Consider the following 26,836-nt stretch of genomic DNA (forward strand, 5'->3'; position numbering starts at 1 on the left):
TAGCAGTAGTAGTCGTCGTCATAGTAGTAGCAGCAACAGCAGCGGCAGCAGCAGTAGCAGTAGTTGTAGCAGTAGTAGTAGTAGTAATATTATTATAATATTCATGCCCATAATAATCAATAAGTAAAATAAATAAATAAATACATAATGTAAAAATGAATAAATCAATAAATAAGATCATTATCATAATTAACATCGAATGAATTGAATACATGAATGAAGACTGAAGGCCGACCTACGTGAATTGAATATTTACTTGTTGGTCATTAATTATCTTTTCTCTAGTTAATGATGTAAGCGGACTTAAATTTCTTGTGATTGTGAAATTGTCTGCTATATAAGAAGGTATTTTCTGTGCTCTGTGTTCAGTGTTAGCTTTTAAAGACGTACTAGTATTTCGCTTATATATAAGAGAATAAGTTGTTTACATTTGGCATTTGTGAAATTTATGTTAGAGGAGTGTCATATGATTTCGCGACGGAGGTGTGACTTAATGTGAACTTGACTAAGAATAGAGTTCATAAAGTTTATGATCAACTTACTCATTTAAGCGGCGCGAGTTTAAACTGAAAATATATAATTAATTGAAAGATCATAATTTAAACACCGATTAAAAATATTGCAAGTTATTTGACTTTACTGTAACTAATAGATGCTTGTGTATGTTTAAACTAAAACTACATAGCCTGGTGTTACTGTCTAATAGTTAATTAAGTTGTTGTCCTCCCATATAAACTTTTAAAGTCAATAAATTTCAGAAGAAACATCAATTTACAGTTCTTGACACTTTTTATTCAGAAATTAAAATAAATGTTGGTTTGTTGGTGCATTTTTGCTCAAAATCATATATCGGCTGCATTATACTATTTTCAGCCATAATTTTATTAGCTCGGCTGTTTACAGAGAAAACCCAAGGTATTGTCTTAGCCAGCTCGTCGTGTTGTGTCGTGTCTGTCTTCGTGTCCGCGTCGTGCTAAAACCGTAACATTTTGTTAAGGTTTTGAACATTGGCTCTAAAATCAAAGTGCTTCCACCTACAACTTTGAAACTTCATATGTAGCTGCACCTTGATGAGTTCTACACGCCACACCCATTTTTGGGTCACTAGGTCAAAGGTCACTGTGACCTAAAAAAAAATTAATTCTGACAAGCTTCCATTTATTAAAAAATGCAACCGCAGCCGAGCGTTGGCACCCGTTATGCGGTGCTCTTGTTTGATGTAAAAGTAAATGAATCTCTCTGAATGGTTGCAAGAATTAACTTTTTATGAACAATGTAACTGACGAGATGAAAGATAATTTGAACAAATTACATATTGGTTTAAATTATTATTTGTATATTGTTTTGGTATTTTTATAATAAAAATAATTTTGCATCAGATAAAAAAAAGCAGAAGTGTTATAATAATATAAAAGCATTGAACAACTCAAACCAAAGTGTTTCCAACTTTTTTTTATCTTAACATTTTTAAAGCTTGAATTTGGTGATGAAAGAGAGCTTAAAATAAAGAACTTCAATACAATAAATAACAAATCTTTTATAATCCATTTTCAGATGTAATAGTTAGCAGGTAACTTGTGTATGTTTGGGAATATATAGCTTCATCTGTCATGCAGTATGTCAGACTTGAAATGTGACTATAGAATTTTGTCTATGCAAAAAAGTGTATCAAAAATCTGCATTTCTTAGCCAATCCTAAATAACCATACTAAAACTTTGTATACATTTAAACCAGTCCAACATGTTTTGTATTGTCTTAGAAATGCCATTTTTAGCTCGGCTGTTTTCGGAGAAAACCCGAGGTTTTGTGATAGCCAGCTCGTCGTCCGCCGTCCGCGTCGTGCTATAACCTTAACATTTTGTTAAGGTTTGGAACATTGGCTCTAAAATCAAAGTGCTTCAACCTACAACTTTGAAACTTCAAACTTAATACACAAAAATCCATTGTAATGCGCGTTGGTGCACTTAAAAATACACAAATTATATTTAACAAATACAAACATTTTACTTGGACGTCAGAAGAAGCCAAAACACTGGGTTTTTACTTCACAAATGATGAAAACCTCAATATAGATAAAAACATTCAACCAAAATTGCAAGCCTTTAAAAATTGTTTAAAACAATGGCATCACAGAAAATTAACACTTCTCGGAAAAGTCACGGTGGTGAAAACATTTGCCTTACCAAAAATTATGTACACATTGTCAGCACTCCCAAACCCTAATCATGATATAATACAAACAATTAATAAATCTATATACCAATTTGTATGTGATGGTAAACCTGACAAAATAAAACAAACAACTCTTGTTAAACGAATTGAGCAGGGAGGGCTCAAACTCACTGATATAACCGCCTTTTTATACGCAAATATTAATAAGGCCAGTTGGGTCAAAAGAATGACAGACATTAATAATACAGGGCAGTGGAAAATTTTCTATCAAAATGAACTTTATAAATATGGTGGAGATCTTGTCTTTGAAAGTACCCTTAATGACAAACATATTAATTCAAATTTTAAAAATGTATTCCTCAGAGATGTAATTTCTTCCTGGAACAAAATTAAATCAAAAGAAACAGAAGGACATGTCACTAAAACGATTATATGGAATAACTCGACAATAGTAAAAAATAACCAACATACCTTCTTTTACCAAAACTGGTTTAATATGGGTGTTAAGTACCTAGAACACATCTATGACTTTAGGTCAAAAAGCTATTATACATTCGAAGCTTTTAAAACCCTTTATGACATACCCTCAACAGATTATCTTAAATATTACACACTAATCAAAAGTATACCAATAACTTACACACAACAACTTTCGGAAATGGAATATGTCAATTTCAATAATAACACACTACTTGAAAAGGTACAAAAAACAAAAACAGTGTGTAAATACTTATATAATTTACAACAAACCTTAGAAGAAAATAAAACCAAACAAGAACAGAAATGGGAAGAAATAATGTCCCCCTATGAACAAAGTATAGACTGGAAACACGCGTATATAACTCCATTTAAAGCCACCATTGATAATAGTTTACGCAATTTTCAATACAAAATTCTGCAATGCATATTACCAACTAATTCATATTTATTTAAATGTAATTTAATATCTTCAAGTCTCTGCACTTTTTGTTCAAGTTGTTAAGAAACAATTATACATGTTCTATACGAATGTAATTCTGTACAACCGATATGGCGGGAGCTGACATTATTTTTAAATAGTAGACAATTACACATGGATCTGAATGTAAATAATTTTGTATTTGGTACAAAAAAAGGAGGCAATTATAATCAAGTGATAAACTATATAATTATTCTGATGAAGTCTTACATATTTAATACTAGATCAAAAGCCGAAAAGCCAAATATTGAGACCTTCAAAAATGCTCTTAAGAATGAAAATTACATTAGAAAAGCAAATTGCTTTTGAAAAAAATAAAATTGACCAACATAATAAAAAATGGCACAACTTTGCAATAACATTTTGAAAAAATCTTGCCTATATCCTCATCATCATATGATCTTTCTTTGTAGTCTTGGTTTTTTATTGTATCTCTCATCATTTCTCCTTTTTGCGGAAATTTAAGAAATTAGAAAAACACCTATTGCTTTTTGATTATTTGTGTTAATGTTTATAAATTCTTTTTTTTTTTTTTTTTTTTTTTTTTTTTTTTTTTTTTTTTTTTTTTTTTAACATTTTTTTTTTTTTTATTCAATATCATACATATAATGTAAACATGTATATGATCATACAACACAGTGATTGTATAAAGCAATAAAGTTCAGACATGTAATACAAGATATGCTATTATATATATATTTTTTTTTTTGAGAGAAAAGAAAAGAACAACAGAGGAATAGTTTTGAAAAATGATGAGTTGTATTAAGTCGGAAGAAAGCATACTGGATTTGTGTGTTTTGTTGTAAATTCACAATGATCTTGTCTGATTGAAAAAAAATATAAACAAAAACTTTTTTAGAAAGATAAAAAAAAGTGAAATGTATATAAGTGGACAAAACATTATGAGAATTTAATCCGATTCCATTTTTGTTCAAAGATTTGTAATGTGTCATTACTGAGGGCTATTTCTTTCTCAATCTGGATTTTTAGTTTAAGACTATGGACAAAACAATTAAAATTTGGTACTTGTTTTTTGTACTTCATGTTTAAGATGAAATATTTCATCAATATAACCATAAAATTCACAATATTATTACCGTCTATTGATTTCAATGAGTTAATTCCGAAACTTACATTTAAGAAAGATAGTTTAACGTTTAGTTGCTGTTGTTCAAGAAAAGATGTTAATTGATTCCAGATAGGCTGGATGTGTTTGCACTCCCAAAAAAGATGTTCTATAGTTTCAATGTTTTCACTGCAGAAGTCACACAGATTTGAGTTAGATAATTTGCATTTAAAGAGATATTTATTTGTAGCTATAATTCTATGGATGTATTTATATTGAAAATTTCTCAGTGTGCATTCAATAGTTGCTTTATATGGCATGGTAAATATGTGTTTCCAATTAAGTTCATTTTCTCCAAAAAGGACTTGCCATTTATTTTGGATTTTGGAGTTTTCCGTAGGGTTTTTAATTTGTAGTTTGTAAAATATTTTATTTGTTTTGTTTTTTCTTCCAAGTATGTTTTCTACAAATGTTGTTTGAGTACATGGTGTATTATTTGTATTGATTTCAGATTTAATATGTATGGGTATGCTTTTGATTAGTGTGTAGTACTTCAGAAAATTATTTGAAGGTATTCCATGTATGTAGCATATATTATCAAAAGAGTAGAAATCCTTAATTCTATAGTCATATAATTGGTCGACATATTTAATGCTTCGTTCAAACCAATCTTTATAGAAAAACGTCTTATTGTTTGAAGTTATGTCTTTATTGTTCCATAAAATTGTTTTACTGCTAGTTTGGGTTTCTAATTTATGAATGACATCACTCCACGCTGATAGAACATCAGACAGAAATATGTTTTCGTTTGCAATTTCATGTAAGATAGTATTGCTGATGTTACATTCAAAGAGTAAGGAGTCACCATATTTTTTTAGGATTTTCTGGTAGAATAATTTCCATTTACTCGTATTGGTATTATCTAGGTATCTTTTAACCCAGCTGCATTTGATTGCATTCAAGAATGAGTCAATGTTCGTTAATTGGATACCTCCATTTTCTACGGATTGAATTAACTGAGTTCTTTTTATTTTATCAGGCTTACCGTCCCATATGAAATTGAATATTGCTGATTTTATATCGTTAATAACATCTTTTGGTGGATTTGGGAGAACTGTTAATACATATATTAATTTAGGAAGTGCAAACGTTTTCAATGCTGTGTTTTTTCCGATTAGTGTAAGTTTACGATGATGCCATGATTTTAAGCAGTTTTTAAAATTCTGTAATTTAGGTAGAATGTTTTTAAGAACTGTATCCTTTTCATTATTTGTGAAAGTAATTCCTAACGTTGTGGCTTCATCGGATGTCCAATTAAATTTCATTTCTTTTTTATATAGAACATTACTTTGTTTTAATTTACCTACTCGTAGCACAGTACATTTACTTTTGTTTAGTTTTAGACCCGATGTCATTCCGTAAAGGGTTAGCGACTCTATTAGGTTATGGAAAGAATCGTAATTGTCGTTTAAAAAGTAAGTTGCATCGTCAGCAAATAGGGATTGTTTGATTTCTTCGTCAGGTTCTAGTGATATGCCTTTTATGTGTTTATTTGATTGGATGTGATGTGATAGAAACTCAATGCAAATAATAAATAGCGATGATGACAGTGGACATCCTTGTCGAACCCCCCGTTCGATGTTAAAACTGTTTGAAAAGAAGCCATTGTTAATGATTATACTTTTAATATCGGTATAGAATAGTTTGACCCATTGAATGAGACTTTCACCAAAGTTCATATTTTCTAAGCAGGAGAACATAAATGAATGATCAAGCGAATCGAATGCCTTTTCAAAGTCTGCAAAGAATATTAGACCAGGACTATTTGAATTGTTGAAATAGTTTATGCATTCTTGGATAAGACGAACGTTTTCACCAATGTATCGTCCCTTTATAAAACCAGATTGAGAATTTGAAATAATTGATGGTAATATTTTTTTAATTCTGTTTGCTATACTTTTAGTTGCAATTTTATAATCATTGTTTAGTAAACTAATCGGGCGCCAGTTTGATAAGGAATCTAAGTTTTTTCCAGGTTTTGGAATAAGTGATATAATACCTTGTTTTTGTAGCGTAGTTAAGTTTTCGTTGTTAAATGAGTAGTTAAGTGAATTAATTAGATGTGTTTTTATATCATTCCAGAATATTTTATAAAATTCGATTGTGATGCCATCCGATCCTGGGCTTTTGTTATTTTGCATTTCTTTTAGGGCTAGTCCACATTCATATTCATTAAGCAATCCGTCGCACAGTTGTTTTTCCTCCTGGTTTAAAGCGTGATGTGTATTTTTAAAAAGGGTGTTATTTTCAACATTTTTTCGTTTATAGAGGGTTTCGAAAAATAAACGTTGTTCTTCTAGTATTTGAGTTCTGTTTGTTATATCTTTGCCATTGACTACTAGTTTGTGTACAGTTTTTTGTTCACTTCTACGTTTTTCAATGTTTGCAAAATATTTTGTGTTTTTTTCATTGTGTTCAACATGCTGAGCACGCGCTCTTAGTATTATTCCATTGAGATGTGTATGATAGATTCCATCTAATATTTGTTTTTTTAATGTTATTTCATTTTCAATGTCGGTGGTATCATTTGTGTTTGTTTGATGCAATTGTTTTTCAAGTGTTTCAATGGTTTTGATGGTTTCAGTTTCAAGTTTGTGTGTTTCTTTTTGTTTAAATGATGTGTATCTAATTGTTGTGTTACGTATATTTCCTTTGATTACTTCCCATAAGGTGTTTGGGTTTGCATCTTTATTATTTTGGACTGTATTTAATATTTCCTGTTTTATTTGTGTTTGATATTGTGTATCTAATAAGATGCTGTTGTTAATTTTAAAGTATCCTGGGCCTCTTTCATGTTGTATATTGTGCAGTTTAAGTTCAACTAGAGAATGGTCAGTCATAAATCCTGGTTTTATGTTACATGTGTCAATAATGTTGCAAAGAGATTCAGATATTAAAAAATAGTCTAATCTACAAAATATTGTTGGTTTTGTGTTTGAGTGCCAGGTGAATTTGCTTTCGTTTTGATATATTGTACGCCAGATGTCTATCATATTGTAGTTTTCAATTATGTTATTTAAAATGTTTCTATTTTTAGGATGAGAATAAAGGTTTCCATTCTTTTTGTCTAATAATGGGTTAAGAACAGTATTAAAATCACCACCGATTATAATGTTTTTATCTTGGTTATGAATTATAAAGGTTTGTAATGTTTCGTAGAATGTGGAATCATCTATGTTAAGGCCGTAGACATTGATTAATGTTAATTCTGTTTCGTGTATTTTGATATCTATACTTGCTTGTCTGCCAATTATTATTTCGTTAAAGTTATTGACTGTGATCCCTATATTATTTTTTATCAGAAAGGCAATGCCTTGTTTATTAGTATGTTGTCCGCTAAGATAGATGTCTCCGTCCCATTCATCTTTTAAGGTTTGTGCTAAAGTATGTGTCAAGTGGCTTTCTTGTAGTAGGCATATACTATATTTTTTTTCGTCTAACCATTTGAAGATTTTAATGCGTTTTTCTTTATTGTTAAGCCCTTTTACGTTCAGAGTGCATAATTTAATCATTTAAAGAGAGGGAGGGTGTGTAAATATTATTATGTGGGTTTGTCCAGTAAGTTTCTATTTTAAAGATGTCCATACATACATACAAAAATAGAAAACTAAAATTAGAGATACAAAAATATGAAGATTCTATAGGCATGAAGATGTTTATAAATTCTACCTCTCTCTCATAATTAAACATTTCTCCCCTCTCTCTTTCACTCTTCACCAAAATAATATAGCATCGTCTCAAAATGTATTTTCTGGGAACAATATCAAGCATTAGCAAATTAATGCATTTATAACGTGCTATTGTTAGTATATACCAAAAACATGTGCTTGTACATAAATCGTAAATATATATGATACTTTGGAATGTATAACTATGTTACTTCATATGTATTACCTTGTTGTAATTGAGATGTATGTTGAAAATCAATAAAAAAGAAGAAAAAAAAAACAAAACTTCATATGTAGCTGCACCTTGATGAGTTCAACATGCCGCACCCATTTTTGGGTCACTAGGTCAAAGGTCAAGGTCACTGTGACCTCTAAAAAAAAAAAATCTGGCAAGCTTTCATTTATTATCCCCCGCCAGAGGCGGAGGGATATTGTTTTGGCGTTTTGGCGTTGTCCGTCCATCCGGCTGTCCGTCCGTCCAGCACTTTTGTGTCCGGAGCCATATCTTGGAAGTGCTTTGGCGGATTTCATTGAAACTTTGTATGAGTATATATATATGCATAAGAGGATGTCATCATGATGCACGCCAAATGGCATTGTACACTATCTGTTAAAAACAGAGTTATGGCCCTTTGTAACTTGAAAAAATGCTTTTTACTATAGGCACTTTTGTGTCCGGAGCCATATCTTGGAAGTGCTATGGCGGATTTCATTGAAACTTGGTATGAGTATATATATGCATAAGAGGATGATGCACGCCAAATGGCATTGTACACCATCTGTTACATACAGAGTTATGGCCCTTTGTATCTTGAAGAAACGCTTTTTACTATAGGCACTTTTGTGTCCGGAGCCATATCTTGGAAGTGCTTTGGCGGATTTCATTGAAACTTGGTATGAGTATATAAATGCATAAGAGGATGATGCACGCCAAATGGCATTGTACACCATCTGTTCAAAACAGAGTTATGGCCCTTTGTATCTTGAAAAAATGCTTTTTACTATAGGCACTTTTGTGTCCGGAGCCATACATGTATCTTGGAAGTGCTTTGGCGGATTTCATTGAAACTTTATTTGAGTATATATATGGATAATAGGATGATGCACGCCAAATGGCATTGTTCACCATCTGATAATAACATAGATATGGCCCTTTGTATCTTCAAAAAAATGCTTTTTTTAGTGTCAAATATAACACTTTTGTGTCCAGAAGTATATAGGCGGGGGATATCAATTCAACAAATTTGTTTGTTCAAAACTGCACACGCAGCTGAGCGTGGCACCCGTTATGCAGTGCTCTTGTTTATATTTTGTACAAAATATACCTTGAGAATACATGTATAATAGTGAACACTCAAACTGAAAATAAAAGATAACACAGCAAATATTTGGATAACATTTATTACAGATGGTACCCACTGATAGACAGTACTCAAAGGATGTGACTTTTAGAATGTTCACAAACTTTTGCTTAAATCTAATAAGTGACCTGTTATTGACACCACCTTATCCTGTTTTGAACTAAGTCAAGACATGTTAAAAATTTGTGTGAAAAGTATATATATCTTTGCATCTTAAATTCTTTTAATTTTACTTGTATCAACATCAAAAGGTCTGTTTTCGCAGTTTGGCAATCTGATAACTTATTTATAAAAAACAATTATCCGATATACATGTACATGTATATTTAACTATTATGTTGATCCTTTATGCATTAAAAAGAAAAAAATATTAATGCAGCAATACCAGCTTCAGGTTTTGTTTCTAGTCTTTGAGACGCGGCGAATATCGGTCCTTTCCCCAAGGTATATTTTCACAATCTCAACCTTTTTAGCTCACCTGAGCACAACGTGCTCATGGTGAGCTTTTGTGATCGCTTTTTGTCCGTCGTGCATTGTGCAGCGTCAACATTTGCCTTGTTAACTCTCTAGAGGCCACATTTATTGTCCAATCTTCGTGAAATTTGGTCAGAAGATTGTTTTCAATGATATCTTGGATGAGTTCAAAAACCTTACGTTTGCTTGAAAAACATGGCTGCCAAGGGGCAGGGCATTTTTCCTTATGTGGCAATATATCATATGGCTATAGTAAAATCTTGTTAACACTCTAGAGGCCACATTTATAGTCCGATTTTCATGAAACTCGGTTAGAAGATTCATCCCAATAATATCTTGGACGAGTTCAACAATGATACCGGTTGGTTGAAAAACATGGCCACCAAGGGGGCCGGGCATTTTTCCATATATGGCTATAGTAAAACCTTGTTAACGCTCTAGAGGCCACATTTATTTTCCAATCTTCATGAAACTTGGTCAGAAGATTTGCCCCAATAATATCTTGTTATCTCAGGTGAGAGACTTAGGGCCTTTTTGGCCCTCTTGTTTTAAGTTTCTTTTCTAGGATAGATATCTGATTTTTTATACATATCCACAGTGGAAAAATACAAAATTCAAGTTGTCAAATCGTACATTTTTAATGTCTGGCACATTATATCAAGTTCAACTAAAGGGTTTTTGTTACTGAAACGAAACAATAATGAACAATTACTAAAATTTAAAGTTTTTATGCAACATTTGTATTTGCATATTCATGTAACTACATGTAATTAACTATTGCATACATTTTTAGCTCACCTGTGCAAAACATGTTAAGTGTGAGCTTTTGGGATTCCCTTTTGTCAATTGTGCATCTGTTAACTGAAAAATTTCATTCTAATGACATATGATGTCCTCTTTAACAATGGGACAGATTGTGACAAAACTTATTATAAATAATTATTCAAAAGTTATAAATAAAAAAATAATACTTTTTTCAATTAAAAGTAAATCAACACTAAAATTCCAAAATTCGCTGGTATAGGTCATATTCCCATAATGGTTAGAAAAAGCTCTTGCTGTTAAAATCTTTTGTGAAACCGCAAGAATTGGGGGTTTAATGTTTGGCTTGTACGATTGTGTTGTTGTCTTCTACAAAGATTGTTCAAATTATGCCCCTAAGGTTCCAAACTAGCCACCCACCAGTATTCACATGATTTATTTAGTCTGTTAGTGTCAATAATATTTTAATCTCTGAAACTGTAAGAGTCAGGGGTTTAATATTTGTTTTGTAACATGGTATAGTGGTCTTCTCCAAAGAATGTTCAAATCACACCCCTTGGTAAGAAACTGGCCATGCCCTATTACACTGATGAGCGATCTAATGCCATTGTGGCACATATCCTCAATAATCAAACATGATTTTAAGACTTAAATACCAGTATGTATCATGGAAATTTAACAAGCACATTTGACTAAAGCAGGAAATTTTATTTGGCTGCAACTTTTTGTCATAGATGCCCACATAATAACAGAAACAAAAGAAACTTTGAAAGTGTAAGATAAATTTGGCTCAAGAATATTTTGAACCTGAAACCCTATGAAATTGTTTAGCCTGAACACTTTCTTCATTTGAACTTTTTAATTGCCTATCAGGACAATCTACTGAGTGTTTTATATTGTGACATTACATGTATATAGTGTATTAACTTAAGAATAAACATACAATTGTAGCATACAAAACAACACTGGCAAGAAATTCTACACAAGTTCACAACTGATACTTGCACTCAGTTTTTAATAAGGATTGACTATGCTTTGGGGGCCATGCAATTTTCAATTGTCATGCTGTGTCATCAATTCTTTGAAAATTCATGAGTATGCATGTAGACAAAGCAGATATATGTGGGTGTCCTGTTTGAAAACACATTTCTTCTGGCTAGGTGTTTGAAAAAAGAAACTCAAATAAATTAGACTGTATGTATATTCAAAGTAATTTTATGAATATCTTTTAATTTCAGGTGATACGGATGGACCATTTTATAAACAGTTAAGTGGCAACAACAACAATTATGAAGTGATGTACCAATTTACGTCATAAAGAATATTTAAACAGGAGTTAATCGCGTACAAAAAAATGTCAGAGTATGAAAAAGTGTTGGAACAGTTGGGGTCATTTGGCCCCTACCAGAGACGTGCATTCCTCCTGGTGAGCATGTTTGAGACGCCGCTGGCGTGGGCCATGCTCACTCCCATATTGCTGAACTACAAGCCAGACTGGTATTGCTACGACTGGCCGTCCATTCATCAAACACTTTATAATGAAAGTGCAATAGATCCAGCTGTCATCCCTCGTATTACAGATATAGAAATGCTTGATTATTATAAGTATTTGTATAACTCTACAGTGAATTTTACTTTGAATAGAACTAAGAACACGTGTGGCCCAAATAATGAAATTTGTACTGGAATTGAATTTGAACAAGGAATTAATTCTATCGTTTCTCAGGTAAGTGATGGTAATGAATTGTTTTTATCTTTTTGGTTATTCTGATTTTTACATCATTGAATATTAATAAAAAAAAGGGTATTGTTCATTTAAAAATTGATGGAGTCTTTTACTTACCTTGTGTCTTAACCAATTATAACTTAATTCATATTGCAGATTATCAAGATATTGGGATGGAATCGTTTAATTGTGTACATGTTGGGTTGAGTCTGTTCTAATTTACATGTACATTTGTATCTGATTTAGAAATATAAAAAACAGATACAACAGTGGAACACAAAACTGTTGTACACTTAGCCCTGAATATGTACGTACAAATTAGGTTGTGCTCTGGGAAAACAGTTTTATGCATGTGCATAAAGTGTCATCCTGTGCAGGCAATAAACCCTGTTTTCTCAGAGCAAACCTCAAATGTAATGAGCGTTGACATATTTTCAGTTTAAGCTAGTGTGTAACCAGGCAATACTAGCAGACACCATCACGTCAATACAGATGGCTGGGGTGCTGGTAGGGGCCGTGCTCACGGGACAACTGGCCGACCTGTTTGGTCGACGTCAGATCCTGTTCATCCAGCACTTTGTTCTGGTCATTATGTGGTTCTCCAGCGCGTTTGCCAGCAGCTGGGCTGTGTATGCGGGGCTCAGATTTGTGATAGGAGCATTGACAGGAGGTAATGCCATCACATATTTTGTGCTTTATTTGGGTTAAAATGTTTTTAAACATTTACCACTGTGACTCAGATACGTTCTCAGATGCATTTGTAGTCTGTTAGGAAATATGAAAAAATAAAATTGAATTAACATGTAAGCCCTTTCTCACTAGATTAAAATTTGAAGGGCTTCATTTCCAACTTTAGATACTGATGAGAAGCTAACAGCATAAACCTGAACAGACTGCAAGCTTCTTGCATGCTGTTCTGTTTTTATGCTGTTTTTATATAATATAGCCATTTTCACTTTGCTCTGAGCAAGGATGGGTTTATTAGTCATATATTTTGAAAAGTGTGCTTTAAAATTAAATTTCTGTCAGTAAGTTTAATAGAAGTCGGAAAAGATAGATGTAATATGTGTTATTTAATTACTATCATGTAACTACTAACAGCTACTACTACTGCAATTACTAACTTGAAACAATAATATTCCAGAACTAAAATTTTCTAGAAAAAAAATGTGTAAAGATTAAATACAATATTTTATAATATTCTTCATTAATGTAAATACTAAATGCAGCCTGACAAATTTAAAAAGGGTAAAACTATTGTATTTGTATATTAATGTTAAAGTTTAGGCACCCTAACCAGTTTAACACTCTACGTTCACAATCACGGGGTGAAGTACACAAGATCATTCACTAGTGTGTGAAACCATGTCATGTTGTTTCTTATATCTTATTTGTGTCATTTCAATGTACAATTTACACATTAGGATCACTGCAGGGCTTGACACTAACTTTTTTTACCTACTGACCCAAAGGACCACCAGCTTTCAGAAATTACTGGTCCTCCAAGGTTACAAGTGGTCCGACAATTTCTCTGTTATTTTACCTAAATTTCAACTTACTTTCCGGACTATCCACAATGTATTGTGCATTTATAAAAAGAAAACTACTATCTTCTAAACTCTTTCAATATCCCTTTCATATTTTCGCTTTACTTCAAGCTTCTCTTCGTTAGTTTTAGGTTTTTTAGGCGTAGGTTCAACCATCCCCAGAATGAAATTCCACATCGTGAAAACTTGTAATCTTGAAAATACGCACGTTTACTCTCCCGCAATATCAAAACATTATTCAGCGCCCTCCAGTATAAATTCTTACGGTAAACAAAGTATATTCTGATGGTATTAACATCGATAAAATTCTGATTATTGCTGCTTTTTCAAAATAATAAATACTATTTTGTTCATTTCTCGATCCGAACGATTAGAATTTTATGTTAATTTGTGTATTGATCACAGCGAAGTCCGGAGACATTTTTGGGAGACATTTGCAGATCGCAAATCGATTTTTTGATGCGACAACAGGTTTTTGTCATCCGGGCATCTAGAAAAATTGAAATTTCCAATATGTTGCTATTTTTATCCCGGTCTCGAGTCGGCCCATAAAATAATGATGAAATTATCGGTTTATTATGAACATATAAAGTTGTTTTATTGATGAAAACGGCTTTCCACCAGTATTTCACAATAAGCTGGCCAGGATTCTTAACTGGTCCGACGGATCAACCAAATTTCTAGTTTCACTGGTCCTCCCTATTTTTTACTGACCCCGGGTCAACGGACCACTGTTAGTGTCGAGCCCTGCACTGTGGGAAAACAGGGCTTAATGCAAGTGCTTAAAGTTTCTTCCCAGATTAGCCTGTGTCTGCATTTGCTAATCAGGGACTTTCTGTCAAAATTGGATTTTTGCTCAGAAGATTCATCCTTTAAATAAAAAAAAACATAAAAGCGGACGTGTCGTCATTGATAAGCCTATGCCGATGCACAGGCTAATCTGGATTACACTAAACTCATGCATTAAACCCCATTTCCCCAGATTGAGTCTTATATACAATTTAATCCTGTATGTTGATGTTGCAGGTGTGCTGGTGGTGAACTTTGTGCTGCCGCTAGAGCTGGTGACCCCGGAGTGGCGTACGTTCTGTGGGTGTATAGGCCTGTGGGCGGTGGGGCTAATGGGGCTGGGACTGTGGGGGTACCTGATCAGAGACTGGCAGTACCTCGTCATAGCAACCTCAACCTCCAGTATCTTCATACTGCTCTCCTGGTGGTGCGTATAGTCTTGGGCTGTGAGTGATGTGCAATTATGTAGAAATTGTAGTCAAGTGACACAAATTTTGTTTAAGACATCAATTTGATGTCCCTGGAATCTGTGGCATGAAGGTGCTGCTTCTTAAAGGGTATTTTCATGGAATAAATTGTTATTTAGTAGATAAAACTAAAGCTCATTGGGTAATTCTATTATTTGGCTAATAAAAATTGCGAGTCTGGAGGGTGGGCTGCTTGATCTTATAAAACAGTTTCTCATTTAACTGTGGATATGTGAAAAAAATAGTTTAGTATCTATGGAAGTAAAAACGAATATGTTTTTCTATCTGTTTTTAGGGGAAGAAAGCATCAAATCTTTATTTGCATTGTTTAAACATTTTGGCTATGTTTGTCATACAGCTTCTCTGTACTATGATTTTAAAGAACACATTCTCTATTCAATTCTCTAAATGTGACTTTGGATTTGCATGACCAGTATTCAATTGCTCTAAATGTGACTTTGGATTTGCGTTACCAATTATACAAATCTGCTAATATGATACATACGCTTTGGCAAATATTACAGTGATATATATATATAGAATAGGTTGTTTATTTAGCAAGTGTTAGAAAAGATGAGCCTTGGCAAGTGGTTCAGGTTTCTGTGCACATCAAAAATTATTATTTCATAATATGTACTTAACACTAACTTGGAAATATATTTATCCCATAGCCATTTTATGGTTTGTCTTTTCTAAACAACATAAACATCACATAACTTTAGAAGATAAACAAAATTACTTCTGTATGATGGGATGAAATTTCTATGTGTAGTAATAGGCAAATATACCACTGAATGTCTGTACATGTAAGTGTTTTGCTGCAGGTTTGTACCGGAATCTCCACGATGGTTGCTGAGTAAGGGGCGAGTGAGGAAGGCCGAGCAGATCCTCACTGCTATGGCCAAATACAACAGGAAGCCAGTACCAGACTTCACGAGACTCAGAGAATCTGCAGCAGTAAGAACACACTTGCTTAATAAGCTGTAGAAGTCTCACTTGTTGTTTTCTGGACAGAGAAGGGTATATTGGAGTCACCGTGTCAGTTGGCAGGGCTTTTTTCAGGTTCCTTTGGAATTGGAAAAAATAGTGGCGTTTTGACTAAAATTTGGAAATTGGTGTTGTATTTTTGCTAAAAATGCTTCAAAATAGAAAATAAAAGTGTTTTCAATATTATATTTATTTAGGTTCAACTTATTGAAGTGTAAATAGCTGAACTAAATGTTGAGAGCTAACAAAAAAACTGGGGGGGAGGTCTTCAGTTGGGAATTTTTAGGTCCCAAAATAGGAAAATATATACTTTTTTCCATTGGGAATTGGGCCAAATACCTGCCCTAAATTTGAATGAAAAAACACACACTGGTTGACGGTCATAAAATGCTATAAGTTTGTGGAGCCAATTACTTCAACATTTCTCTAAGGATAACATTAACAACAAATTCATCATTATCAGAAATGTAGATGTGCCAGACACTACATCAAATAGTTGCATGGGCATTTAGAATGGTTTGACTAAGCTCTAGTTATCCCCCGCCATAGGCAGAGGGATATTGTTTTGGCGTTGTCTGTCCGTCCTTCCATCTTTCCGTCCATCCGGAGCCATATCTTGGAAGTGCTTTGGCGGATTTTATTGAAACTTAGTATGAGTATATATGTGGATAAGAGGATGATTCACACCAAATGGCATTGTACACCATCTGTTAATAACAGAGTTATGGCCCTTTGTATCTTGAAAAAATGCTTTTTGTGTGTGTCCGGAGCCATATCTTGGAAGTGCTTTGGCGGATTTCATTGAAACTTGGTATGAGTATATATATGGATAAGAGGATGATATACACCAAATGGCATTGTACACCATCTGTTAATAACAGAGTTATGGCCCTTTGTATCTTGAAAAAATGCTTTTTGTGTGTGTCCGGAGCCATATCTTGGAAGTGCTTTGGCGGATTTCATTGAAACTTGGTATGAGTATATATATGGATAAGAGGATGATTCACACCAAATGGCATTGTACACCATCTGTTAATAACAGAGTTATGGCCCTTTGTATCTTGAAAAAATGCTTTTTGTGTGTGTCCGGAGCCATATCTTGGAATTGCTTTGGCGGATTTCATTGAAACTTGTTATGAGTATATATATGGATAAGAGGATGATTCACACCAAATGGCATTGTACACCATCTGTTAATAACAGAGTTATGGCCCTTTGTATCTTGAAAAAATGCTTTTTTGAGTGTCAAATATAATCCTTTTGTGTCCAGAAGCATATTGGCGGGGGATATCAATTCAACAAATTTGCTTGTTTTTCTTCATGTCTTGTTATTAAATCTTAAGTTATGAACGTGCTTATTAGAGGTCCAACATTATGTATGTTGTGCATTTTAATTATTGATTCGATATATAAATTCAGTACAAATCTTTAATGTTTTGTGTAAGTTAAATATGTTACATGTTATGTTCTTTATTCTATCCACATAACATAACACATAAATAAAGGCTTGTATTTGAATAAATCTGAAGCCAGGGTATCTTTATGTATTTGGAATGAGCTTATTTGAAATCCCATGCACACTCAAAATCAACAAATATTTTGTACAATATTTCAAAAATAAAGTTTACACATACAAAAATCAATAATCCTTATAGCAATAGCCAAAATTTCAACGCTAGATGTGGTGTAGTAACATATATTTTGCAAAATTTTTTGTTTGTTTGCTGGACAATATATATTCAACACATGTTCATGTACCATGTAAGTATTCGTGTGTCGTATGAAGAAATATTGTTGCAGGAAATTAAAATTAAATATATTGTGCCTCTAAAAATAAAACAGAGCATTTTTTATCTCTTTAAATCTGTGTTACCATACCACATCTAGCCTTGAAACTTTGGCTATTGCTATAAGAAACACTGATTTTTAGCTCACCTGTCACAAAGTGACATGGTGAGCTTATGTGACCGTGTGGGGTCCGGCGTCCGTCATGTGTGTGTGTGTCCGTCAACAATTTGTTTGTGTAGACAGTAGAGGTCACAGTTTTCATCCAATCTTTATGAAATTTGGTCAGAATGTTTATCTTGTTGAAATCTGGGTTGGGATTGTATTTGGGTCATCTGGGGTCAAAAACTAGGTCACTAGGTCAAATAATTATAAAACCTTGTGTAGACAATAGAGGTCACAGTTTTCATCCAATCTTATGAAATTTGGTCAGAATGTTTATCTTGATGAAATCTGGGTTGGGATTGTATTTGGGTCATCTTGGGTCAAAAACTAGGTCACAAGGTCAAATAATAGAAAAACCTTGTGCAGACAATGGAGGTCACAGTTTTCATCCAATCTTTATGAAATTTGGTCAGAATGTTTATCTTGATGAAATCTGGGTTGGGATTGTATTTGGGTCATCTGGGGTCAAAAACTAGGTCACTAGGTCAAATAATAGAAAAATCTTGTGTAGCCAATAGAGGTCACAGTTTTCATCAAATCTTATGAAATTTGGTCACAATGTTTATCTTGATGCAATCTGGGCTGGGATTGTATTTGGGTCATCTGTGGTCAAAAACTAGGTCACAAGGTCAAATAATAGAAAAACCTTGTGTAGACAATAGAGATCACAGTTTTCATCCAATCTTAATGAAATTTTGTCAGAATATTTATCTTGATAAAATCTGGATTGGGATTGTATTTGGGTCATCTGGGGTCAGAAACTACTTCACTAGGTCAAATCATAGAAAAACCTTGTGTAGACAATAGAGGTCACAGTTTTCATTAGATCTTAATGAAATATTTTCAGAATGTTTGTCTTGTTAAAACCTGGGTTGGGATTAAATTTGGGTCATCTGTGGTCAAAAACTAGGTCACTAGGTCAAAGTTAAAAAAAAACTTTTGTAGACAGCAGAGGTCACAGTTTTCATCCAAACTTAGTAAAATTTGTCCAGAATGTTAATCTTGATGAAATCTTGGTTGGGATTGTATTTGGCTCATCTGTGGTAAAAAACTAGGTCACTAGGTCAAATCATAGAAAAACCTTGTGTAGACAATAGAGGTCATAGTTTTCATCTGATCTGAATGAAATATGGTCAGAATGTTTATCTTGATAATATCTGATTTTGGATTGTATATGGGTCATCTGGGGTCAAAAATTAGGTCACCGGGCCAGTTCTAGTAAAACCTTGTGTAGATGAAAGAGGTCACAGTTTTCATCACGTCTTAATGAAATTTTGTCAGAATGTATTAATTAATGAAATCTGGCTTGGGATTGTATATGGGTCTGATAGAATTTAAGTTGATGTAGCAAGGTTAGTCAGGTTAGCGATTCAGGGCCATCATGGCCCTCTTTTTTAATGGTATAACTTTATTTTACAAACTATTTTGCGAAGTATTCGTTGATTTAAAGTATCTATGTTACTTTAAGTTTTCTTAACCTCACTTATGGTGCATTGTTTATTGAAACAGTATTGCTTTATTGTCTCTATGACAACATTGATTTGTTTTAGTCTGAGATGCATGCAAGAGAACAGCAAACCAAGTACACTTACTGGCATTTGTGTAACACATGGAAGTCTGCAAAAAATGCTATGATTCTTATGTATGGCTGGTAAGTAACATCAGTTGGAACTTGGGGGTTAACTTCTTTAAAAAAAAAGTTTGTTTTAAAACATCCATACATAATCATTAATTTTCATAATTAATTACTAGAGCATCTTGTAGTCAAACATCTGGTATTTGCCATAGCCTCTCATTAAAAAAAGCAATATGAGTGTTCATAATGTAATGTAAAAGCTATTTTTTTGTAATATGTGTAAATTGTATTATAATATGCATATTACTTGTAAACAGTTACTATGTATGGTGTTGAGTGGGGTACCATCGAACCACTCGCCTATCGAGGAGGAAAATAACTTATAATGAAAGGAAAAAAATGTAAATTTAAAGTGCCTTCTTTACAAATGAATTACACAACACTGCTTGTTGCAGGTTTGTATCCAGCTCAGTTTACTACGGTATGAACTTCAACACAAAGAACCTCACTGGTAACCTCTACATGAACATATTCTACTCTGGCCTTGTGGAGATTCCAGCTCTCATATTTGTTGTGTGCGTGCACAACAAGCTGGGTCGCAGGCTAACTGTGTCCTTGCTCATGTTTATTGCTGGAGCCTTCTCATTTGCCATTCTCATCCTTGACTTGTCAGGTAAAATCTTACTCACATGTAGGGAATTTAGTTTAAACCTATTTAAGCTTGATGGCATCCAAAGCCTAGGGCATTTTTAAACGATCACGAGTCTGTTTCCTGAGTAGCATTAGTACCGGGAGAGATCTATATAATGCTCAAAATGTTTGGATTAAATCAGTAACCTTCTGGTCGCTAGTGGGACACCATATCAACCTCGCCATTTCAAAATGAAAGTAGTCAGTTGCACTTCATAATGTATAATAAGCGAGTGTAAAGTAGCTTAGAATTGTTTTGGGCATCCTTCAACTTCACTGTCATTCTTGATTAGTTTTTGAGCATAAGGTTTTTCTGGAGTATCTTAATGTTCATATCCCTCTGGTTCTAGGTGGCCTGGACAACTACCCCAAGATAACGCTGACGTTTGCGATGATCGGCAAGGCGGGGATCTCTGGGGGCTGGGCAGCCTTGCAAGTCTTCTCAGCAGAGCTCTTCCCTACTGTCATAAGGTGGGCGCAGATTGGTGTAATAAAGTCGTCTGGAAAGTGTATTTAAAAGAGTGATGTGACATACTGTTTTTTGCATGCTTTCTGAATGGAGTTAGAATTATTTTTGAAACTTTTGTGTTATAACTAGAAACATCTTTCTAGACTAAGTTTAAATGTTCATTATTAAAATGAAATCCTAAGAATTTCAATTTTATAAAATCCTAAGAATTTCAATTTAATCCAATGATTGTGTTTCTTTTTAGGAACATTGGTGTTGGCGCCTGCTCATTTTGTGCAAGACTTGGCGCTATAGTGGCTCCGCAGATAGTGTTTCTGGTTAGTGTTTCCTATGTTATGTATTATCAAAGTTTCAATTACTTATATGATTATTTTTTACTATCCATTTTTATTGCCCAGCTTTTAACCTTTTGGCTTGATTTAATATGAAAGGTGTTGTAGTTTTCATTATCTTTGGGTGCTTGTTCCTTGGGCTAGGACAATAATCTAATTGATAAATGCTGGTTTAGTATCATATAGCTCAGCTGAACTAATGACATCATTAACCAATACTGCCCATCCAATGTTAATAGAGCAAAAGTAAGGATTTGGTGTTATGGAATTGCTGATATACTTTAAAACTTGTTAATCACATGTGACCTGTAGTTATGTCTGTCCATTTTTTTTAGTAGAAAAAAACTATTATACAAATGTTTGTGATGTTGATTGGCTGTGACTGTATGTTCCAGGGAAGTCAAGGGGCAGCTCCTCTGCCTTTCACAGTGTTTGGAGTTATTGCCCTTATAGCAGGTGGAACAGTGTGGCTACTGCCAGAAACAAGAGGTAACTGTCTGACAGAAATGAGCAGGTCTCTCAAAAAACAAGGCAATAGATTCCCACTAGCTAGTCAGGGACAGCACTTTAACCTAAATTGGATTATTCTTTAGATGAGACTTCCTTTAAATAAAAAATTGCATAAAAGCGGAAAGTGTCTGGCACAATATTTTGCAAACATTACTACACGCAAAGACTTACACATACACATTATTTATAAATTATTTAAATAAATATTTTGGAAAAAACTTTTGCATTTTTATTTTGCTGATATTGTCCTCCTCAGATATTAATCTCTTATCTTTGGACATTAACCATGCATTCTCTGTATATTTCTTTTTTTAGTTATTTTTTCAGATCATGTTAGTATCAAAATAGCTTATTTATTTATTTTTTACTGACACTTTGCATCAGCCTTAGGTTTTGTACTGATGAGATCTATACAAAATGCAAAGATTTGCAGAGGATAGGGGGTTTAAACTGCTTTTCAAATGTTCCATTCTGATGTTTAACCCGCTGTGATTCATTTGCCCACATGAACACTTTCCTTCTCAGAAGCAAATTGAAAATGGCTATATGCAAACCAGCCAGAACAGCCTGTGAGTAATTTGCAGGATGTTCAGGTTTTATGCTGTTTGCTGCTCATCAGTTTCATCCGGTTGGAAATGAGGCCTTTAAAATTTCAATCTAATATAGATGACTTTAATTTAATTTCTAAGGGACTACAAACACGTCAAAATGTGTATCTGGGCAAGAAAGAGTTAATCTACAAAATACTAGTAGTACTGTTAGGTATCACAGTGTTCATGTTCACTGTTGTGCAGGTGTGCCCCTACAGGATGAGCTGATTGTGCGTCGGCCCAGCCATGCAGGTCACCCTACAGAGGGGAAACTTGAGAGTGTCCCCCTACAGGCCATCCACAACGGGGACTCTGCAGGAGATACTGCATGAGGGTTATCAGACATCCATGTCATTGAAAATCAAATGAGCCTTGTTTTGGGAAAACGGGGCTAAATGCATGTGCGTGTCATCACAGATTAGCCTGTGCTGTTCCACAGGTTATTAAAGAGCAACACTTTCCACCAAGGCAGGATTTTAGTTTAGAAGAGACTTCACTAGTACAAGTGAAAAATTCCATAAGAGCAGATAGTGACGTCATTGATTAGCCTGCGCGGACTTCACAGGCTCACCTGGGGGGACACTACTCACATGCAGTAAGCCTAGAGCAATGCACAAATGTTCTTGTTTTGGGGCAATTACAATCACAGAAAAGTTGTTCATCATAAATAAGTCATATTGAACATTTTGAACATATGAGTATGTTAAGTGGTAGTAGTTTCGCTCTAAAAAAATTCTTGTATATCATGTATAATGTACGCCTAGTAAAATTCAAATTTTATTGAGATATACATGCATTGAATATCTGTTACTTTCTAGTTCATGGGTGTTTAAAAGTTACCTACTCTTGTTTGTGATTAACATTATTTTTTAATAAATGTCCATACATGACTTGCTAAAAGATCTGTGTTTAAATACAGCATTTTGTCTGTTCAATACATTATACTTTATATACATTGTGTGAGGTACAAACTACAGTTGTTTGTGTGATGTCTTAATTTATTTTTTAGAATATTTGCATCAATTTTAACCAGTATTGTCTAGCCTTGATTGCCACGATCTTTAGTTGAAACTTCGTGCTTTAGTAACATTTGTAGTAATTGACCACTTGGAAATAAAACCACAACATATTTTAATCCATTTAATGCTCAACTATACAATCCATTACTTTGCTATTTATATAATTTGAGGTGCTTTCATATACATTGTAAAATATACATTGTCAGAATACATTTACCGAACAAAACTTTTATTGACTTGTGGTATGTTATTGTGTCTATTATATTGCTTGTTTGCTGAATGCTTTATACTTGTGTTACAATTCTTCCAAGGGACTATTTTTAGCCCACTTGAGCTCAGCATGTTCCTGGTAAGCTTTTGTGATCACATTTTGTCGGTTGTTCTTGTCTGTCATGTGCTTTGAAACATTGTGAACACTCTACATGTAATATTTTTCATAATCATAATGAAACCTGCTCAGACAAATTGTTCTAATAATGTGTGTTTCTTGTTCAGAAATTGGTTTAATTTGGTCGAAAAAGAGCTGCTTTAGTTGGGCGGCAATTTTCCTCATAATTTATGCTATACCCGTAGTGAAACACTACTTATTCAGAACTTTTCCTTAGGATGTTAGGTGAGCGCTTTGGTCCTCTTGTTTATTATACAGATGGTTCGTGGTTTGATGTACATATTCTTGTATTTGTTATTGGAATGACTGCCTTTGTGACGTTCTTTTAGTTTTAACTTGTTATTTGTGATAAAATATTTAATGTGTTACATGTGAAGTGAATTTATTTAAGAAATATTATCTGAGTGTTTAGTTTGATGTTAATGCAAATTGGGTGTATTTTGTCAGACTGTTCATAAACAAATAAATTGCAGAAAAATTACATTAAATTATAAAAAAATAAAATGTATAATAACATAATAATAATTTTCTCCATACTTAAGACATTGAAAAAAAGATCACAATATTAAAAACTGATACATTATTACCTTTTGATAATGGGCCAGATTGGTTTTAGGATGCATCAAAATTTGATAGTAAAATATTTTAAGAAAATCTTTTATAAAAAAAATTGTTGCAAATGTTTTAGCGAGTGTTATTGAAAAGGAATTATATACCAAGATTAAGAATGTAGTGAATATACAGCATTCATTAACAATGTCACTATTGTGTTATTCCTTAATATAAGGATTATACAATTTAATTGTATTGTTTAGTTTATTTAAATAAAATCTTATTTCAGCTGTATTTTTGATAAATATTTATTATTATTGAATGCTGCTTGTAGATATACTTGACTGTTCAATCCCAGGAATTTGTATAATAGAAAGTGGCAGGAGTCTGGTTTTAGATGGTGGATGTTCTTTGGAGCATGTGGTCCTAAACATTTTATAAAATATTAATATTCTATAAAATTTACATAACATAGTGTAGGGCATTTGCAAGTATTAAAACATGGTGATTGTAAGGTTTATGCTCAGCCCTTTGTCTCCAAAATGATGTTAAGTGTAAAATATCAAGGCAATTTGTGGATACAATTTGAACTATCCATTAACACTAGGCATTTGATTTAAATAAAGCTTCTTGAACTGGAGTGCTTACAACTCAGAAAGAATTTTTCAACGAATTCCTTCCAGGCTATTGAAATAGGTTATGGCAGTAATAGTATTTATATAACAACACGTGTTAAACCTCATAATTTCTACCAGCTGAACTGATAAACTCAGCCCACTTGAAGGTCTGTAGGCCCAACCTCAAACTAGGGGAATGCAATTGTGCCACATCATGCGAAAATGGGTCTAAGCCATATGTGACCAGAATAGCACCAAACAAGCCTGCATTCTGGTCAACAGCTTTGCTTTCAACTATAGTCACAGAGTTTCAGAGGACAGGGTAGCTCCAGACAAAAATGCATAATTGCACAGGCTGGTCTAGAGCTAGGCTGGCTTCATATGGCATAAGATTCATTTAACCATGACCTGGCTCAAATAACAATGACTTTACAGATTTGACTTACATTTTTAGGAATTTAAAAATGTAGGAATTGTTTGAGTGGCCTGTCCTTATACAAACATTCAACCAGTACACTCTAAATGGCGCTTGTAAGGCCTTGAGGTTTGTAGAGGTGAGGTTTGTAGAGGTGGTTAAAAATTCCACAGCTTATTGGCGTCAATGATTTATTAGAATGTTAATTTTATTTTTTAATTCTTTTTTTATCAGGATACAAATTTAGTGTTTATTGTTAGTTTTTCTTTGTTTACATTGTACCGTATGTGTTATTGCTTAAGCCAAATAAAGTACAAATTTGTTTGGATTGAGGTAGACTTTTGAGTTTCCATTCTGAAAGGTTTGCTTATTCCTTTAAATTTTTATGTGTACAAATAATATAATATTATTTAGTTTACTGACCAAAATAAATTGGATTTTGTTGGAAGACCTATTCTGAAGATTTATCCCCCATAGTGGGATTTGTAAATGCTTGGAAGAAGAAGCACAATGTGCTCCAGGTGAGCTATAATGCTCATTTCATGGTCCTGTGTAAACAAACTTTAGCTCATTAACACTCTGTGCATCATGACAAGAATTGTGAGTCATAAGGTATTGCACTCGTCTATCCATATGTTTGTATGGTCGTCCCAATACTGACTAATCTAAAAACGTTCATAACTGTATTACATGTAAAAACGTTCATAACTGTATTACATGTAAAAACGTTCATAACTGTATTACATGTAAAAACGTTCATAACTGTATTACATGTAAAAACGTTCATAACTGTATTACATATAAAATACAATCTGTTCATGATCATAAAGAAAGAAATTGTGTGACCTTTTCTTGCAGATTTATAGCCCATTGTCTTTTTCAGTATAAAACAAATCTATGTTTTCAATTCATCATTTATAGCTGGATGGATCTAGCTCAAACTTTCACAGCTGCAGAGGAAGGAATTTTGGTTGTGACTAGTTTTGGAAGAATTAGGGCCCTTGACCTTTTTACACCGAGTCTGTAGATCTTTTGTTTTTAACTCATCTTGAAAGCCTGATTGGATCTAGCTCAACCTGTAACTGCTGTAAATGAAGGAATCATGACCGTGACCAGTTTTGGCCGAATTATTGCCCTTTGTCTCGTGATTCACTCAATTTTATAGGTCGCAATATTTTGTGTACTCAACTTCTCTTGAACTGGTTGCCAGATTTTACTCCGACCATCACATTTGATAGAAAGATGTAGATGTGTAGATGATTGTACAAAAAGGAATTCTTACTGTAACGAGTCTTGACAGAACTAAGGCCAGTTGTCTGTTTATCCACAATAGCAAGTCCCAAAATTGTGTGTACTATAGAATATACCTCAGAACTTTGCGCACTCAACTTCTCAATCGCTTGAAGATTTTTGTTCAAACATTAACAGCCGAATTACTTAATGTTTTGTTGATTGTAAAGAAAGAAATTTTGTCTGTAACAATAGAACTATGGCCCTGTGAACTATGGCCCTGTGTCTTTGTCCTTTGTAGATTAAATGAATAACATGTCAATATCAAGGTCAACTTTGAAATTGGATATTATGCATCCACAAAAGTATTCCATAAGGTAAAATCTTGAATGTATGACGATATTTTGAAAAAAAAATGTGTCTGAATGTTTACCTTTACAATATTTAACCAAAGTTTGAA

General features: G+C 33.4%; 1 protein-coding gene across 2 annotated transcripts; it reads left to right on the forward strand.

Annotated features, from left to right (window-relative positions):
• Positions 1 to 272: 272 nt before the first annotated feature.
• Positions 273 to 25,478, forward strand: LOC127878158 (organic cation transporter protein-like). Of its 2 annotated transcripts, none has more exons than XM_052424606.1 (11): positions 273 to 345; positions 11,761 to 12,248; positions 12,687 to 12,918; positions 14,822 to 15,011; positions 15,876 to 16,008; positions 19,539 to 19,639; positions 20,020 to 20,237; positions 20,605 to 20,725; positions 20,968 to 21,040; positions 21,451 to 21,544; positions 22,360 to 25,478. In XM_052424606.1, exons 2-11 carry the CDS (start codon positions 11,877 to 11,879, stop codon positions 22,485 to 22,487), a joined length of 1,662 nt encoding a protein of 553 aa, XP_052280566.1. In that variant the 5' UTR covers positions 273 to 345; positions 11,761 to 11,876; the 3' UTR covers positions 22,488 to 25,478. The 2 variants fall into 2 exon arrangements, with proteins under 2 accessions (XP_052280566.1, XP_052280567.1); XM_052424607.1 differs by lacking the exon at positions 273 to 345 and adding an exon at positions 387 to 483.
• Positions 25,479 to 26,836: the final 1,358 nt, after the last annotated feature.

The sequence above is a fragment of the Dreissena polymorpha genome, chromosome 4 (genome assembly GCF_020536995.1).
Source record: "Dreissena polymorpha isolate Duluth1 chromosome 4, UMN_Dpol_1.0, whole genome shotgun sequence".
Lineage (NCBI taxonomy): Eukaryota > Metazoa > Mollusca > Bivalvia > Myida > Dreissenidae > Dreissena > Dreissena polymorpha.

What these genes read in the sequence shown, in the direction of transcription:
- LOC127878158 (XM_052424606.1), top strand. Translation starts at nt 11,877, where the DNA reads ATGTCAGAGTATGAAAAAGTGTTGGAACAGTTGGGGTCATTTGGCCCC. An exon ending in TTAATTCTATCGTTTCTCAG is followed by an intron (nt 12,249 to 12,686) that starts GTAAGTGATGGT and finishes ACATATTTTCAG; the next exon opens with TTTAAGCTAGTGTGTAACCA. An exon ending in CTCTTCCCTACTGTCATAAG is followed by an intron (nt 20,726 to 20,967) that starts GTGGGCGCAGAT and finishes GTTTCTTTTTAG; the next exon opens with GAACATTGGTGTTGGCGCCT.